At 40.7% G+C, this 17,691-nt stretch overlaps 1 protein-coding gene across 1 annotated transcript in view; it reads left to right on the top strand.

Moving 5' to 3' along the window:
* Positions 1-17,691, top strand: part of UNC13C (unc-13 homolog C) — a 393,542-nt gene that overhangs the window by 216,658 nt on the left and 159,193 nt on the right. Inside the window, exons 15-16 of the mRNA XM_069982623.1 lie at positions 712-801; positions 2,514-2,642. Coding sequence (XP_069838724.1) covers positions 712-801; positions 2,514-2,642 — 219 coding nt within the window. The remainder of the gene's footprint in view (positions 1-711; positions 802-2,513; positions 2,643-17,691) is intronic.

The following is a 17,691-nucleotide window of genomic DNA, read 5'->3' as shown; positions in this document are numbered from 1 at the left end:
AAAATTTAAAATTTCCCCTCCAACTTGCTTAAATTTCTGCAAAATACCTAAAGGGTTAATAAACTTATGAAATGTCACTTTGAATACTTTGAGGGGTGCAGTTTTTACAGTGGAGGGATTTATGGGGATAACTAACATACAGGCCCCACAAATCCACTTCAGAACTGGACTGGTCTCTAAAAAAGTCTGAAATTTAAATTTTCCTAAAAATTAGAAAAATTGCTGCAGAATTTTCAAGCCCTCTAACATCCTAACAAGTAAAAAGACGTTCACCAAATTACGTCACTATAAAGTAGACATGTCATAGATGTTGCAGTAATAATTAGTTCATGTGGCATGACTATCTTTCTCAGAAAAAGAGAATTTTGAATATAAAGTATTATAAATGTTTCAAATTTTTGCGCTAATGTTGTGATTTTTACAAAAAACTACTGAGTGTATCAACCAAAGTATACCCCAAACATAAAGAGGAATATGTCACGAAAAAACAATCTCAGAATAAACGCGATAGTTAAAAGAACCGCAGAGTTATCACTACATAAAGAGAGACAGGTCCGATTTGCAAAATAGGCCTTGGTCATTAAGGCCAAAATAGGCTGAGGAGGCAAGGGGTTAAACCGATTGGAGTTATGCACTAATTTAATAAATCTGGAGGAAAAGCTGAACATTTCTGTTGCTAAATATTATAAACTTATTTTTTCTTTTACGTAGGATAACTTTCCAGCTTCTAACCCAGAACGGCTACAGGACTTAAAATCAACTGTGGACCTGCTAACAAGCATAACATTTTTCCGAATGAAGGTAGCATACATTGTAGTTCTCCTTATGTTTTTACATGTCACATTACTATTGTCAGAAAGCTTCCAGCATCTCTCAATAAATCATGTTTATTAGTCTCTGGCAATTGACACCTTCTGTATCTAAAGGTAACAGATGGATTGTGTTTTTGTCAATATCACGTGTTTTTTGTTTTGTCACATTACTATATTTATATGGCTATTGTTTACAGTCTTGGCACATCCGAGCAGCTTATTTCTAATGCAGCTAGTGTATACTACTTGCAGATTCTTTGTGGCTGACTATGATGATGATTATGGGAATCAGAGAGTATGATAAATAATCAATGTAATTTAGAAGCGGTGTAAACACGCTTATTAATAATATTCTTTATATAACACCACTCTAAGGTGCAGTGTTTCCCCACTCAGAGTACAAAACATTGAAAAACATATCCCCATGCTGTGTACGTGATTGACAGGCAGAGAGGCCACTAACAGATCTGTCATCTTGCAACGTGCGCTGACAGGCAGAGAATCGTGACTAGCTCTCTGCCCAGATCACTAGTTGCCGCCACCTTCTCTGTCTTGCATTCTGGAATAAAAAATGTTTTTCACCGACAAAGATAACGCTGCACATACAGCTGGTAGGGGAGGGGAGCTGCATAGATCTATACACAATACTGCTGATTTATTACTTTAAAGGGGTAGTGCGGCGCTCTGTCTGTGAATCGCCCCGTTCCCCGTGTCCCACCACCCCCACCCGTGTACCCGGAAGTGTTGGTGCATTATACATTACCTGAACCGTGTCGAGGGCCGTCCGCCATCTTGTGCCAAACGTCATCTTCGGACGGACGGCCGAGTCGCTGCCGCCCATCCCTCCTCTGCCGCGTCACAACTGTGCTCAGCCGCGATTGGCTGAGCACAGTTATGCTCAACCAATCGCGGCTAAGCGGCTAATGACGTGGCTGTGTCATCAGCTGCTCAGCCGCGATTGGCTGAGCACAGTTATGCTCAGCCAATCGCGGTTGAGCATCGGATGACGCTGCAGAGGGCGGCTGGCATTTGGGACAGTCGGAGCTGTTCACCGGCCGCCCGAAGAAGATGTCACTCGCTGAAGATCGGAGACTGGTGTCGGCACGTGACAGGTGAGTATAGCGCACCACACTTCCGGGTACACGGGTGGGGGGGGTGGGACACGGGGAAGGGGGCCATTTACAGACATAACATACATTACAAAGTTGTATAACTTTGTAATGTGTGTTAGTCTGTGAATAATTCTTTACCGCCGCACTACCCCTTTAATATTACCTCTCTTGGCAAAGGTTTTTATATAGTGCCCAAGGAGGTGGGAAGTGAACAAGGTAGCACTGGGTTCTTGTAGTTCCGTTCTCTTTTACAGCAGGCTTTTGGGTTTAGGTCTGTAACATCACAGGCCCATTAAATCAATCAGTAGTTTAATGGGCCTGTGAATGTCACGTCACCAAAACCTGAAGCCTGCTGAGATGGGAGATGTTTGAATACGACGAGGAATGAGGAAGGTAAGTTTATGGGGTTTTTTTTGTATGTGCTTTATTTTTTGCCTGGACACTGTGCAAAAAATACTTTAGACTTTGGACAAACCCTTTAGAGTCCCCAGTATGCTACAGTAGGATTACACATAACTGCTGAACACTTGTCACTATTTACAGTTGTTACAATATTGCAGTGTTTTATGAGTCATATCCTTCCTTTTAGGTTCTTGAACTTCAAAGCCCCCCAAGAGCCAGCACAGTGGTGAAGGACTGTGTTCGAGCCTGCTTGGATTCCACCTACAAGTATATTTTTGTTAACTGCCATGAACTTTATTCTCAATTATTGGACCAGGTAAGAGTTTGATTTTATTGCACCTTCTATTGTTGCTTTGCATTTGAGACATATTGCTATAAATTAATAACCCATGTTTTTTTTAAGTATTGTTTATTGCTGGCACAGAAATAGCTGGAAGTCACTGGGTTTTGAAGCATTATCTGCAACCCATCTCCTCTATTTTACAAGAAATTCAGAGTAGCTATGCCTCTTACTATAGCAGAGAAACAGCTGGGCTGCCTTAGGCTTTTATTCCCAGGTGCAAATTCAACCTCCGCACCTCATATACATATGCCCCTGAAAATGCATACAGTGATACACTGCATGGGAATCATTTTCTATAAATATGTCAGAAAACCTGGTTAATGCTTATAATGATATACCACCACAGGTATAGTAAACACTGGCATGTCAAAGCATTGGAATAAAATTGTAGTAATATCGCAGAAGATGAATAATGGAAATATTGTTAGCCCACCACAGGCATAATTTACATTGATGTCCCTGAACAAGAATAAGTAATAGGCTGGGTTCACATACGGCAATTTAATCCTTATTTTATACCTTATTTTTATTTTTTTTATTTTTTTGTAAGCGGTTTTACCAGTACAATAGAATAACAATGGTGGTAAGAATTTCCCCTTTTCTGTGTTTTGCACCCTCCCCTGGTCTTGGAAAGATTTTGACCAAAATGGCACTGAAAATGCTGTCTTTGAACTAACCAGGTTCACTCTGAGTTTTGTTTTCCATTTAACATGTCCATTTTATGGAGTGGGGGGGGGGGGGGGGATGGTAAAAACGGATACAGTTGCAGGAGTCTTCTAAGGGCCTTTGTGGCTGCCATAGTAGATCTGCTACTACAGCCTGCCATAGCTATACTAGGAGAGCTGCAGTTTGACAGTTCACTGCAGTACAAATGTTAATAGTCTACTGTCAATAGGAAGACTTTAGCTTAATAAATGTATAACTAGATAGATCTAACATTTCCTTGGGCCCCTTCGCAATTTGTTTTAAAGGCTACAACTTGTCATCTTCTTCATTCTAGATACTCATGATCAATACGATTCTGTAACACATCCAGAAAATCCAAAAATAGTAAAATAGTATGTTGTTCCAACATAAAAAAATGTGAAGTCCATTTTAATGTGATATATTTGCTAAATATTAAAAAGTTCTGGGACATTAAATCCAAAAGGAGTTTACAGCTATAACAATGTATGCAAATTCTTTAATCCAAATTAGGCCCTATGACCAAAGTGTTAGGAATATTTGAATTTTGGATCCCTGCAAGTGAATAAAATAGTAATAAGAAAATAAAAGGAAACGTTAAGACACTAATGTGAAAGCATTCCTAGTTGCTAAGGAACAAATGAATGAATTGGAGCATATCAACATAGCTTAGTGCTCCATACATAATATTGATATACAACTGCAGATTGTGACGTTCATTAAAATATGCTAATTGAGCAAGTCTTCACTGTCAAGGAATGAAGACTATCTACTGAATATTTGTATGCATTACCTAGCTGTACACAATGAAATAGGTAATGGAGAGGCGAACAATAACTAATGTGTAGGGACCCACACAGTCTACCCCTAGGGTCTATTCCCCAGAACACTTGGCAGCTCCTGGCTCATTTAGCATCAATGCATTGAAATTGGCAATGCAAATATTATGGATGATGGGTTTCATTGAATAGTTCATCACTATAAGTCTTTTTATTGAGTGTTGCTTATTGATAGAAGTTTATGAATGTTAGTGGCTAAAACTTCTATTTTTAATCACTCAGTTTTCCTGTTTATATATTTGATCACCTATACGTAAGGCCTATAAAATCCTATTGATTTAGTGCTTCCTATATAAAGCACTATTGATGGAAGAATTTATAAATTTGGATGGTTTAAATAAGAAACTTACCTGGCCGCACTTTTATGGGTTTATTGATTGGATCCTGCCACCCGCCTAGACAATCAGAGTCCAGCAATAAATCTTTAAATCTGGTCCTGACATACACTACTGGAGCTACAAGGTTCTCTGCAAAGCTACAATCCACAGACACAAATGTCATTGAACTGTCGTTGTTCAGGTTCTTTAGTCAGGACAAACCCTGTCAATATACCCTGTTGGGATATATGAATGTCGCCCAGGGGGTCTTATTATCATACAGTGGCTCTTGAGTTTGGTAAACTCAAACCCTATTTATTTGAATGGCCACCAAGGTACTAAGCTATTAATTTCCACTTAGGCTGTGAGTCAGAGCTTCTTCTGAGGACGGCAGCTAAGAGTGTCCCCCCCCCCCCCTCTTTTTTTTAAGCCAAAACCTCAACAATCAGCTGATTACTGGGTCAACTTAGATACAGAAATGGGATTTAGGGATGGGAAAAAAAATGTTTATATAAAAAATAAATATATAAAACCATATGGAAACGGGTCACTGACATTTATCAAGATTGGCGTATGAGTATGCCAGTCTTAAATAAAGTCCCGCCCCTTTTCGCTGGCGCACACCTCTGTAGATTAGTATCAAGATTTACGTCTGTGAGTGGGTGTAGGTGCAGGTGTCCAACTGTCAAAAAGCCCCATCTAGGTGGCACTGTCCATCACACAGAACTGTATATAGAGTCAGGGGAGGTGACAGTCTCACTTTAAGGCTATGTTCACACTACGTAAGAGACGGCCGTTCCGTGACCCCGGCCAGATCATCTCGGCCGATACTTAAGTACCGGCCAGATGATTCGTCCGGCCGCAGAGCTCTGATGCGGGCACATCAGCGTGCGCCCGCATCCGAGCTTCCCATGGCACACAGTGAAGCCGCTCGCTTCACTGTGTGAACTGACAGGTCTTTCTGTCAGTCAGTTCAATTCTGTCAGTTCAATTCAGTGAATTCCGGCCGCAGAAAACTGACATGTCAGTTATTTGCGGTCCCGTGTGGGATCCCGGCCAGAGCATGTACGATGTTTATATACTCCGGCTGGGATCCCATAAAGAAACAAGCATTGTTCCACCGTAGAAAAAGTACGGCCGTTGTTGCCTTAGCCTTAGCCTGTACATGAAGACATACATACAGTATGCTACTGACATACATGCCAAATATTTCAATAGGCTTTCAAAGAGTGTACTTTTGCCTTTGATTGGTAGGAAAAAACATACTGGAAAAGGGTTGGTTGCTGTCATATATTGGTATTATTTTAATGTGTATAAACATAGCCTTATTGTCATGGATCCCTAACCAAGCCTTCTCCAGTTTAATCAGTTCACTGGTGCCAGATTCACTGGGAACGAGGTTATTGCTATTTGCTCAGCTCTGTTGTGTGCTCCTTCATAAATAGATTCCCATTATTCTGATCTGTGCAGCTCTTGTCTAATCCTTCGTCAGCTTCTGATTTTCTTTTATTCTCTATAAAATTATGACAAGGTTCTTTTTAACACTAATAATACACAAGGTCTGCAAATTATGTAAATTTGTGTTTGATCTAACTTCAAATAGTTATCTGTCGGGTTAAAAATATAAACACATTTAAATAATGCATTCTACACCAGTGACTACTTATGTTGTTCTGCATTTTCTGGTAAGTGTAAAATACTTTTGGATATTTCCATATTCTGTAGCTTTCATTTGGTTACGTTTCATTAATTCAGGGTCATGTTAATTAAAACAATAAAATCCTGTAAAGCAATTTCTATGAGCCGTCCATAAAACTGTACCTGGAGCATAGTGAATTATGATGGAGCATGTAATGGCATGTGTAATATTGGGTTAATCAAAAAGTGTGTCTAAAAGTAGACCTTTCCTTATTGCAAGAAATAGAAATTGGAAATGAAATTTGCTTGGCTTACAGCATCCCTGGGGTTACTAGTAATTATTTCTGTACAAGACAGTTTTCATAGCCTTACTTAGGGAAGTACTATTGAATGTCTCACATGCTAAAACATACATTAGCTGGAAAATATCACATTATAGCATAGCTTTTCCTAGAAGCACACTATATAACGGACATTTATGCGTTAGTAGTACAGAAGATCTGTGAGCTGCTTAGTTTAACGCCAATTTGCGTTTTCACACTTTTTTCCTCCTTGTGCCTTTTTTCATTTACAGGCCCATATGAGCCCTTATTTTTTGTGCCAGTATTGGGACCTTATTGGCAGACTTAACTTTTGCATAAAATATGGTAACAGTAATCGGGCTTCTCTGATCGCAGCAGGGGAAGCCTGATCGCCGCCACTGAACTGCCAATGATGTTTTTAACTGCATTTAAATGCAGCTGTCAGTTTTGACAGCTGCATTTAAATGTCTAATAGCTGCAGCCTCAGGCTTCTTATAGCAGCTGGGAGCAATGGAATACAGAGCTGGGTAATGGCTGCGACCCCTTTCTAAATCCTGGTAGCAGACACGTGTCATACCGGTATGGCATGTGTCCTAAGGTGTTAACATGATGGTGGGAGATAAGCAGTCCATTGACTGCGTAGGATATTTTGCGTGGTCCAAAATCTGTTATTTTTTATTTAACACTAAAGCTACATTCACACACAGTAAAAAATGCAACAGTAAAGTAGGTATAAAATATGTCTGTATTTTGGATCTAATAGGTTATGTTCACACACCGTAAAATAAAGGCCATTTTGAGGTGAAAATACAGCTGTATTTTCAGTATTAGGCTATGTTCCTACTATAGAAATGTACTGTTCAATATTGAGGAAATGCAGCCGTCTATTAATAATGATGGTGGCTTATAATGATCATCATCATTATCTGCAGCTGTTAATACTGATGGCTGCTTTTCACCGCTATTATCCCCAATGTCACTTTTTAGCTGTTTAACAGCCATCTATGCGGACAATTTTAATTTTGGCATCAAGACAGTGAGTATTATGCAAATTACAGATTATGCTTATTCTGGTTAAATTGTTTTTATTCAGTTTTCCACAAAATTTTTAAAAGTACAACAAAAATAAAGTGTAATTATACCAAGTGTACAAAATATAATGGGGGAGATTTATCAAACATGGTGTAAAGTGACACTGGCTCAGTTGCCCTTAGCAACCAATCAGATTCCACCTTTCATTCCTCACAGACTCTTTGGAAAATGAAAGGTGGAATCTGATTGGTTGCTAGGGGCAACTGAGCCAGTTTCACTTTACACCATGCTTGATAAATCTCCCCCATAGAGTGTATATAACAAATTTGTACTGGTAAGATTATGCTTATTCTATGGAAGAGCTTTAGAGGCCTGTTCTATGACCTGTGCAGAGGTTATTATGCAGGGTGTTCTTACCTATAAACTATTGTCATTTTAATCCTGCCCATTGTGATAGAGAAGGGGCTACCTAAAGCGAATGTACCACTAGGTACATTGCTTTCTGTTTTATACATGAATAGAGAGGCACGGGGATGCCCGTGCTGCAGTCCCTCTTTTTTTTATTTTTTTTAATAAAAAGCTGCCCGGTTCCTGTGCACAGAGCTGGTCTATTCCCAAGCCCTGCCCTGGCCTGAAGCACTGGGGGCTAGGCTGCTCATGTAAAAAACACAAAGCGATATACCCAGTGGTAAATTCATTTTATAAGTTTTCTCTACAAAACAGGAAATTCAGCTTTTTGGCCTTAATGGGGTTATCCAGGATTTATCCATTTATTTCAGTGGAACTGGGCACAAATACAGCACACAAAAGGAGGAGAAGGGGGGTGGAGTTTCTGGTAAAAAAAAAAAAAAAAAGCAGTTACATTTATTTTAGTCCTGGAAAAAAAATCTCTCAAGGAGTTATAAATATGGTTTCCTGGGCCCCTTAGTCCATTTTTACCTGAAGCACAGCAGTTACTCAATTGTCTTTCACACGTACAGGATTTTCAGTGGATTGGTAGCTGTATTCGATCTTTTAGTTACATTAGTATCTAAAGCATAAAATCTGCAGCTGTAAATCTGTAACATAAAATCTGCAGCAGACCCTGTATGCGTGAATGGACCCAAATGTAGTTGTGCAAATGACGTAGCCCTACAAGCTGTGCTGTTTATGTTGCTTCTGGAGTTATGTAAACAGCATTGCTCAGTTTGCACAACTCCCATTAATGTCAATGGAAGTTACGCATATTGCGCAGATCCCGCACTTCAGCTGCTTCCGGAGATAGTAAACAAGCCAGAAGAGAATACAGTTTTATTTTCCCCTCAAATTATGTAGCTTGTTTGTCAGATTAGGTACTGCTGGATTGGGAAGTGGTCATACTTTCCAGCTCAAGCTTTGGGCATAGTGTCTAAGTGTCTTATAGACTGAAATCTTCACAGTCAAAAGGTTAACTGATAAACGTGCGGCACCAGGAGTCAGCTAGGAGCAGGCAGTTATGCAAGAGAAACTATGCAGCCAATACTTTATTTAATGTACCAGCACTGAAGACAGTGGGGGAGATTTATGAAAGGGTGTAAAATTTAGACTGGTGCAAACTACCCACAGCAACCAATCACAGCTCAGCTTTAGGCAGTGCTGAAAGGAAAGCTGAGCTGTGATTGGTTGCTGTGGGCAGTTTGCACCAGTCTAAATTTTACACCCTTTGATACATCTCCCCCAGTGTCTCTAACTGCATTACTGTTCTAAGAAGCTTTCAATATACCGTTATTGCCCTGGTTTGGTAAAAGCAAACTCAATGTATTGCCTGGAGGCAATGCAGATATTTCATAAACTTTTTAACTGAAAATGAAAATACCTCAAGCTAATACAACTGATGTTAAAAGTGAGAATCCTCCTTCTATAATCATACTGTAATTAAATAGCATTTTAACAAGGCAGAGATAACATCCATTATATGGTAATCCTCCGCTTTATAGTCATTAAGTGCTTTTTACTTGTTCTTACTGTATGATTTACATGAAAATAAATATTTTTCATGAAAATGTATACATACTGTATAAGATAAGTATACTGCAACCCCTGTTGTGCCAACTTTTTGTGGAGCCTCTATTTACATATTCAGGAAGCACTGTAAAAATGTGGGAGAGTCTTCATCTTCTTCCTGGGGCCTGAGTTCAGTACAAACACACAAGAAGTAAGAATAAAACAGCTTGGCAGAATTTTTAGAAGGTTAATAGAGATGAGCGAACCGGGTTCGGGTTTGAGTCCATCTGAACCCGAATGTTCGGCATTTGATTAGCTGGGGCTGCTGAACTTGCATAAAGCTCTAAGGTTGTCTGGAAAACATTGATAGAGCCAATGACTATATCCATGTTTTCCACATAGCCTTAGGGCTTTATCCAACTTTAGCAGCCGCCGCTAATCAAATGCCGAAAGTTCGGGTTCGGATCCACTCGAGCATGCTCCAGGTTCGCTCATCTCTAAAGGTTAACCAATCATGAGCGAAGCAGAAGAAATACAGATAGGGTAAAATCACTCAGCAAGTACACAAGTGTTCAGGTGCCAGGAGAAGGAGTCAGGATTTTCCTCATAGCCAGATGAGTTTTATGTGGATGTTTCTTGAGGTTCTGGATGATCTGCTCCAGGATTATTATTTCCTCTCTCAAGGACAGTTGGGAGACCTTTAGATAACTCTGTAGCCTGTGCCGCCCCCCCCCCCCCCCCCCCCCCCTGTGTAGAATTCTCTACACTCTACAGAGGACACAACCTTCTTGGCGGCTTCTTGGCTGACACTCTACCTACTCTTTTGTTGGCCAGTTGGTCTTCTCCTTATTCCCTAGGTTGCAGAAATAACATGTGTTAGGAACTGTAGTTTGTTGTGTCAAAGGAAAAGAAGTGCCGATGCTTGCTGTTGCCAGTCCCTGTTTGGCATCAGTAACAGCATTCACTAGAGACAGTGCTCCCCTTTTAGGTGATACAATACTTATTAGTGGAAACTAGAATTGTGGTAAACAATGTGGAACACAAAATTCTTTGATTATGTCTTCAATATTGTCAAATATTACCTATTTAATTGAGGTGCCTTAAAAAGTAAATTGATGGAAAACCATGTGTAATCTCAAGACATTTGGCACTTTGAGATACTGTTGATGTCATACAGTACATGAAGTACTGGTCAAATTGCTGATGATGGAGTAAATGCGTATATTCAAATATTATAGGATCTTAATCTGTGTATAAACATTTACGAAGCATTGACCTTGCCATTTGCTTTGAAATAGAGTCACGCGTTGAATGTACTTTCGCCTGTACATAAAGGAAAGTTTTAAGGCTTTGTGAAATTTGGCTTCCTGTCACATTAACACTGATTAATGCTAGGAACGCTGTCTCTGCTCCACTGGGAACCAAACATTGTATGATCAAAATATTCAAGGTGTCTCTAACACTGCATTGTAATTTTAACTCTGCTATAATCAGAAAATGTTTTATTTGTTAGCTAAGCTGTAAGTTTCAAGAGAACTTTAGCAGGTGTACAAGATATCTGGTAGCTCTTAAAGTGGTTATTTGGCCCTTACAGGACATTGCCTTGGCCAATGATTGGCTGAGCAGTCTATCACTGCTGAGACAAGTTTTTCTGGGAAGTGATGGTAGCTGCTGAGAGGTCAGTATGAGATGTTTCTTCTGTTTTATATGCTGATTCTATCGGTAAAGAATTCCACTCAGCGCTCAGAAGTTCAGGTATCCAAAGCTATGAACAACAAGACCATAAAGTGTGCAATCCCCATTCTGGTCCAAGGGTTGTTACGCATATTACGGGCTCTGTGTGTTTGTGTTGGCCATACACACCCAAATTTTTGGACGGAGAGTGGAATCCACCATCGATCGGATCAGCAGAAGCCCTGACAGGTACACTTTAAGCGTCCGATAACCCTTACAATAGCTGTACCAACTGATCTGATGCTGATGGCAGATTTTTTTTGCATCAAAGTTTCACTCTTGGTAGTGCTCATAAAAGGGTCTTTCTAAGACTTGTTTTTTGATGCCCTATTCTCATGACCAATAATATGCCATCATTATTGTGTCAAACATCCTGCACATCCACATATACAGTAAAAAAACGGACAACTTTTTAAATTGTGTATTGACTACTGGAGCTCAATTCCCATTCAAGTGAATGGGAGTTCAGCTCTAGTAACCAATTAGGCTACTAAATAATATATGGAGCTGTCCGCTTGTGTCTCTCTTTACTGTTTTTATTGTGTATGTGTGTGTGTGTGTGTGTGTGTGTGTGTGTGTGGGTAGATACTGCGGCTCAGGCTCAGGGATTTTCCAAGTGTTTGCACCCCATGATCAGATATTGAGAATAGGCAATGAAGAAAAAGGTTGTGGAATGCTTCTTCACACATACCATATTGTAGCTGCAATATTGATTTCTATTAAAGTCTATGGCACTCCATTCTTGAAGTGGATTTTCATTCCACTGAAACAATGCATTGTTCTATGGAATTGTAAAAACTTACTACATGGCACTAAAAGCATGCTTACATGTCATGTTCCATTGTTGCACTCCTGCATGCTTCTCTGGGCCCCTGCCCAGTGACCATCCTCTTAGCCAATCACTGGCTGCAGCAGGACAGCACAGTAATTGGCTGGCCAGACTGTCAGTGTGCGGAGACCTGGCAAAGCATTCAGAAGCATGCCGGTAGAACTCAGACAGGTAAGCATAGTGTCAGGAGCTAGGTACAGTAGTTAATTTTAACAAGTCTTTAACAAGATATTCCCGGACAAAAATTTAAATCCGCTTCAGGAATGGAGTATGCAAAATCTGCTACAAATGCAGCTGATACTGTACATTCTTATAGCGAAGGGGGGGGGGGAGGGGGCAGGGATTGTGGCCACTCCTTTATTTAGAAGGTCCACTGCCCCATTCATGTTAAATCTTTCTGTTTTGTAATGTGTAAATGCAGCAGTTTAATACATTGATGGGACGATCCTATAGCCCTCGGTGCAACGTTCCTCCGGCTCCTGCATCATACCTCCATATTAATATTCTTTAAGACGTTCTGCGGTGACATCACTTTCTGTGACTGCTTACTGCAGTGTGGCGTTATGCATATTCATATGGATGTTTGATGCAGGAATCAGCAGATGAGTGCCCTGTGGGTTACTGGACTGTCCCCAATCCCCCCTCCCAACTGCTGGATTTACATATTAAGGAAAAAGCAAAGTTTATTATTAATAGTGCAGATGGCCATCTAAATAAAGGTAGGTGCATTCCCTGTCACCTGCCCTATTAGAACCTTAGATCTAATTAAATCCATTAACCTCTTAAGGACATAGGACGTATGCGTATGTCATATGTCCTCACTTGCACCTCAAAGCGGGGCCGCGCGGCGGCCCCGCTTTGAAGTGCCGCGATCCCGGGTGCCGCGAGTAGCCCGGGACCGCTGCTATTAGCGGGCACGGTCTGATCGCCGTGCCCGCTAATTAGCTAATCGGAGGCAGCTGTCAAAGTTGACAGCTGCCTCCGATTACCGGAGGCAACGTTTCCCTGGTGTCTAGTGGGGGAGATCGCTCCTCCGGGACCTTGTCCCGGAGGAGCGATCTCCGTTAATGATGCCGGCCGGGGACGCGTCCAAGATGGCGCCGTCCTCGGCTCGGCACTCGTTCGTTTTCGGCTGCAGCAGCCGAAAGCAAACGAGTGCCGATCTCATGGATCTCTGCAGCATATCTATGCTGCAGAGATCTCAATGAGAGATCCAAGTGTATATACTAGAAGTCCCCTAGGGGGGCTTCTAGTATATGTGTAAAAAAAAAAAAAAAAAGTGTTGTTAATAGTAAAAAGCCCCCTCCCCTAATAAAAGTCTGAATCACCCCCCTTTTCCCAGGTTTTAAATAAAAGTAAACAAATAAATAAATAAATAAACATGTTTGCTATCGCCGCGTGCGTAATCGCCCGAACTATTAATTAATCACATTCCTGATCTCGTACGGTAAACGGCGTCAGCGCAAAAAAATCCCAAAGTGCAAAATTGCGCATTTTTGGTCGCATCAAATCCAGAAAAAATGTAATATAAAGCGATTAAAAAGTCGTATATGCGCAATCAAGGTACCGATAGAAAGATCACATCATGGCGCAAAAAATGACACCTCGCACAGCCCCATAGACCAAAGGATAAAAGTGCTATAAGCCTGGGAATGGAGCGATTTTAAGGAACGTATATTGGTTAACAACGGTTTGAATTTTTTACAGGCCATCAGATACAATATAAGTTATACATGTTGTATATCGTTTTAATCGTAACGACTTGAGGAACATGCATAACAAGTCAGTTTTACCCCAGGGCGAATGGCGTAAAAACACATTTCCCCCAAATAAAAGAAATGCGTTTTTTTTTTTCAATTTCACCACACTTTGAATTTTTTTCTGGTTTCGCAGTGTACTTTATGCAAAAATTCAGCCTGTAGTTGCAAAGTACAATTAGTGACGCAAAAAATAAGGGGTCATGTGGGTTTCTAGGTGGAAAAATGCAAGTGCTATGACCTTTTAAACACAAGGAGGAAAAAACGAAAACGTAAAAACGAAAATGGGCCATGTCCTTAAAGGGTTAAACCTGCTGCTAGATTCCTTTTAGGGTATATTCAGATGGAGTAAAACAGGTGGAAATTGCGAGCGGAAGACCCTCCGCAGACTCTGCTCGGAATCTTGCCTGCCTCACTGTCCCAATGTAATGTGTGGCGCGCCTCCGCCCCTCTCCGCTCAAAAAATTGACATGTCAGGTGCGGGCGCACAACAATTACATTGAGATAGGGAGGCAGTTGGGATTCCGAGCTCAGTTGGTAAGAGGGGTTCTGCTCGGAATTACTGCCTCTTTGACTGGCCCTTAAGTAGAAGCAATCAATAGCCACTACAGTTGACATAATGGTAAACCAACAATCTACTTCAAACATTGAAACACTATGTTAACTATTTTACTGGCTTTAAGATGCCACACAATGCAAGCTTTTATTTTGGTATTATTTGGTATTATAGACCTATCTATATAATGAGGGAAAAGAAACCCTATTAAATTGGTATTTTCAGTGGTATATCCTGACATACTGTAGAAATATGTTGCCTTATTTAAACAGACCTTCTAGACCTACTCTGTAACTGGATATATGAAATGCTGGCAGGGCACAATGCCCTTACCTTTATTCCATGGCTCTCTTTAATGGATTATTAATTCTCAATGTACTGTGTGTGAGCTATAAATTGATAATGACCTTTATAAAACATTTGGCTGGACTTCACTTTTTGGCATAGTAGGTGCTCCTTGTGCTGTAGCTTAATGTTAATAATTATTTGGTATTCAAGAATGAATAGAATTAGAGTACATTACATACACATTATATCCAATCCTTGAACAGTATCCAATTATTATGAGGGACTTAAAATAATACTTAGAACTTTGACATTTGGGAAAATAAAAAGTCAATTGAAATAGTATTGATCCACTTTGACAGCTGTTGAGATCATTTAAGTTTAAAATTGAGTTTCTCAAATGAATGAACATATTGTCTATTAAATCCATTGCTCTGGTTGATTTCATTGTTAGTTAATTTATTTGATTATTGGCAAAATAACACATGACTACTGAGCTGAGTCTAACCCCCCCAAAAAAGGTTACTGAATAAGAATTTACAAACTTCCCACTGGGTCTCCATAGCTCCTGTCCAAGACGCCGTACCCCCCCCCCCCCCCCCCCAATGGCATCATGCCGGCTTGCCTTCAAGCCTGCAGCCCAGTACGGCCATTCCCGGAGGGGTCGATGACCTCCTAAAATAATGCAAAATCTTCTATGGTAACCCCTATTTATATTATGCTCTCTTGATATATTAGCATTTATTAAACTTGAGTTACATGGGTTTTTTTTTCTAGCAGTTAAAGTGTAACTGTCATATTTTCTTTTATTTTATTGCAGAAAACAGTAGTATAGGCGATTTTAAGAAACTGTATAAAAGGTTTTATTAGGCAAAAAAAGCCTCTTTCAGTACTCAAAAAGCAATCTCCCAGCCTCCTTCTTCACTTCGTATCTGTGCATTATCAGGCAAAGCCGTCTTCATAGGCCAGTGCCTATGGAGGGGGAAGGGGCCGAGGGAGATGAGGGAGCAGGAAGAGGAGACATGAAGGTCAGCTGTTTGTAGACTGTCTGGGCACCTAAAACGTTGGATTCAGGGGTCAGAAAGGTCAGTGCTTATCTAGGAACTTCCTGAGAGAAGATTGCAGGCTGTTGTGCTGTGCAGGACTCCTCCGTGCTCACTCACTCCTCTCAGCCCCTCCCCTCTCCATAGCCACATAATGGACACAGAAATCCTGCTTCTTCTGCAGTGAGGGGGGAGCTAGGAAAACAGCCTTTTCAGTACAGAAGAAAACTCTTTTGTTAAATAAAACCTATTACAGAGTTTCTTAAAATCGCTTGTACTATTGATATTTATTGTTTTCAGAAAAATTACCCTGAAATGACACGTTACGCTTTAATTTCTTGTTCTTGTGAACTTTATAAAATAATTTGGCCCAACTAACCCCAGAGAATGGTAAATAGAATAGGAGCTGAGCTTCTTAACAAACATGAATGTTCTTTTTATACTTCTGTAGAATTCTTTCCTGCAATTTTGGAAATATAATTTTGAAGATTGTTACTTATGTAGATTTCAAGCACCTTCCACTCAAAGCAGAAACGCTACCGACTGGGTGACAAAAATAGCTTAAATACAGTTACTGTTTGTGTATGAAAACGCGTCTGTGTTGGCATGAATGCATGCATTATTTACTGAAAGTCACTTCTTGCTCTGTAAACAAAATTGTATTTCCACTCCTGGTGCGGCCTTGTTAAGCACCTGAGCTCCCACGCAAAATTCTTTGCTCCCAAGGTGAATTAAACAGAATATTGCTATTTCATTGTTTATTCATGCTTACAATTCTCTAGTACATTTAGAGTGACATGAATTTAACAGATGTTAGAATAAAGATAGGCAGCAAAAAGTCATGCCTCTTACCTCTTTAATTTAGATTCTTTACCTGGATATATACATGTCACAGTCTTTATAGGAGCTAGAAAGGAAAAAAAAATACACTAGGAGGTGCAACATGTGGTGTTATCTTGGGGGGGGGGGGGGGGTATGTAAAAGGTGCATGGTGATGTAAGGTGGACTCTCGCCTGGAGTGGAATCTCACACAAGACACCAGACAAGCTTTGAATAATCAAAAGTAGTGAGTAATAAAAATATGTAGTTTTTTTGTTTAATGGGGGACAATGCATTTTAAAGGGAACCTGTCATCCCGGCTGCTGTGGTGAAGCCTGCCCGACTGCCCAGTGGAGCCCCTTATACTAACCCCTTCCTCGAAGTCCCGGTCCGGATGCAGAGAAATCCCCGTCAGAAGCCAGGCGTGCGCTCACCAGAGATGAATCCAATGCCCATAGAGAATGACTGCTCCAGTCATTCTCTATGGGCATTGCACTCATCACTGGTGAGCGCACGCGACGGGGCTTTCGACGGGGATTTCTCGGCGGCGGGACTGTGTATAAGGGGCTCCACCTTGGGGTCTGGCGAGCTTCACCCCGGCAGCCAGGGTGACAAGTTCCCTTTAAGGATAATCCTTCTCTATAGTTCACATAAAGAAAGAACTCACCGGCACTACGAATCACAGGTTAATCGCTTGGGTCAGTATTGGATATACCACACACGGTGATCCTGGTGGTGCTCAGTTCATAAAGTAGTCCATGTAGACATAAACAAAGTAGAGATCCACGAACGGCACTTCACCTAAAATCTTCACCTTTATTTCATATATAGACAGTTAGGACATGGACATCATGGAGGAACTTGCTCCCAGCCTACGTACGTTTCCCGCTATCAAGCGCTTTCTCAAGGCAAGGTTGCCTTGAGAAAGCGCTTGATAGCAGGAAACGTACGTAGGCTGGGAGCAAGTTCCTCCATGATGTCCATGTCCTAACTGTCTATATATGAAATAAAGGTGAAGATTTTAGGTGAAGTGCCGTTCGTGGATCTCTACTTTGTTTATAATCCTTCTCTATCTGGTCCAATCTATGTGCACGGTATAATCACAAAGATTTCAATTTGAATTAAAAAAGACTAGTCGCTTGAAGGTGAACACAAGTATTTTTGTCTAGGGGGTACTTTTTGTTGAAATGCTAAGAAAAAATACATGCTATATGGTAATTTCAGG

The sequence above is a fragment of the Dendropsophus ebraccatus genome, chromosome 1 (assembly GCF_027789765.1).
Source record: "Dendropsophus ebraccatus isolate aDenEbr1 chromosome 1, aDenEbr1.pat, whole genome shotgun sequence".
Lineage (NCBI taxonomy): Eukaryota > Metazoa > Chordata > Amphibia > Anura > Hylidae > Dendropsophus > Dendropsophus ebraccatus.
The sequence above is the reverse complement of the archived record's forward strand: the minus strand, read 5'-3'. Positions and strand labels throughout refer to the sequence as shown.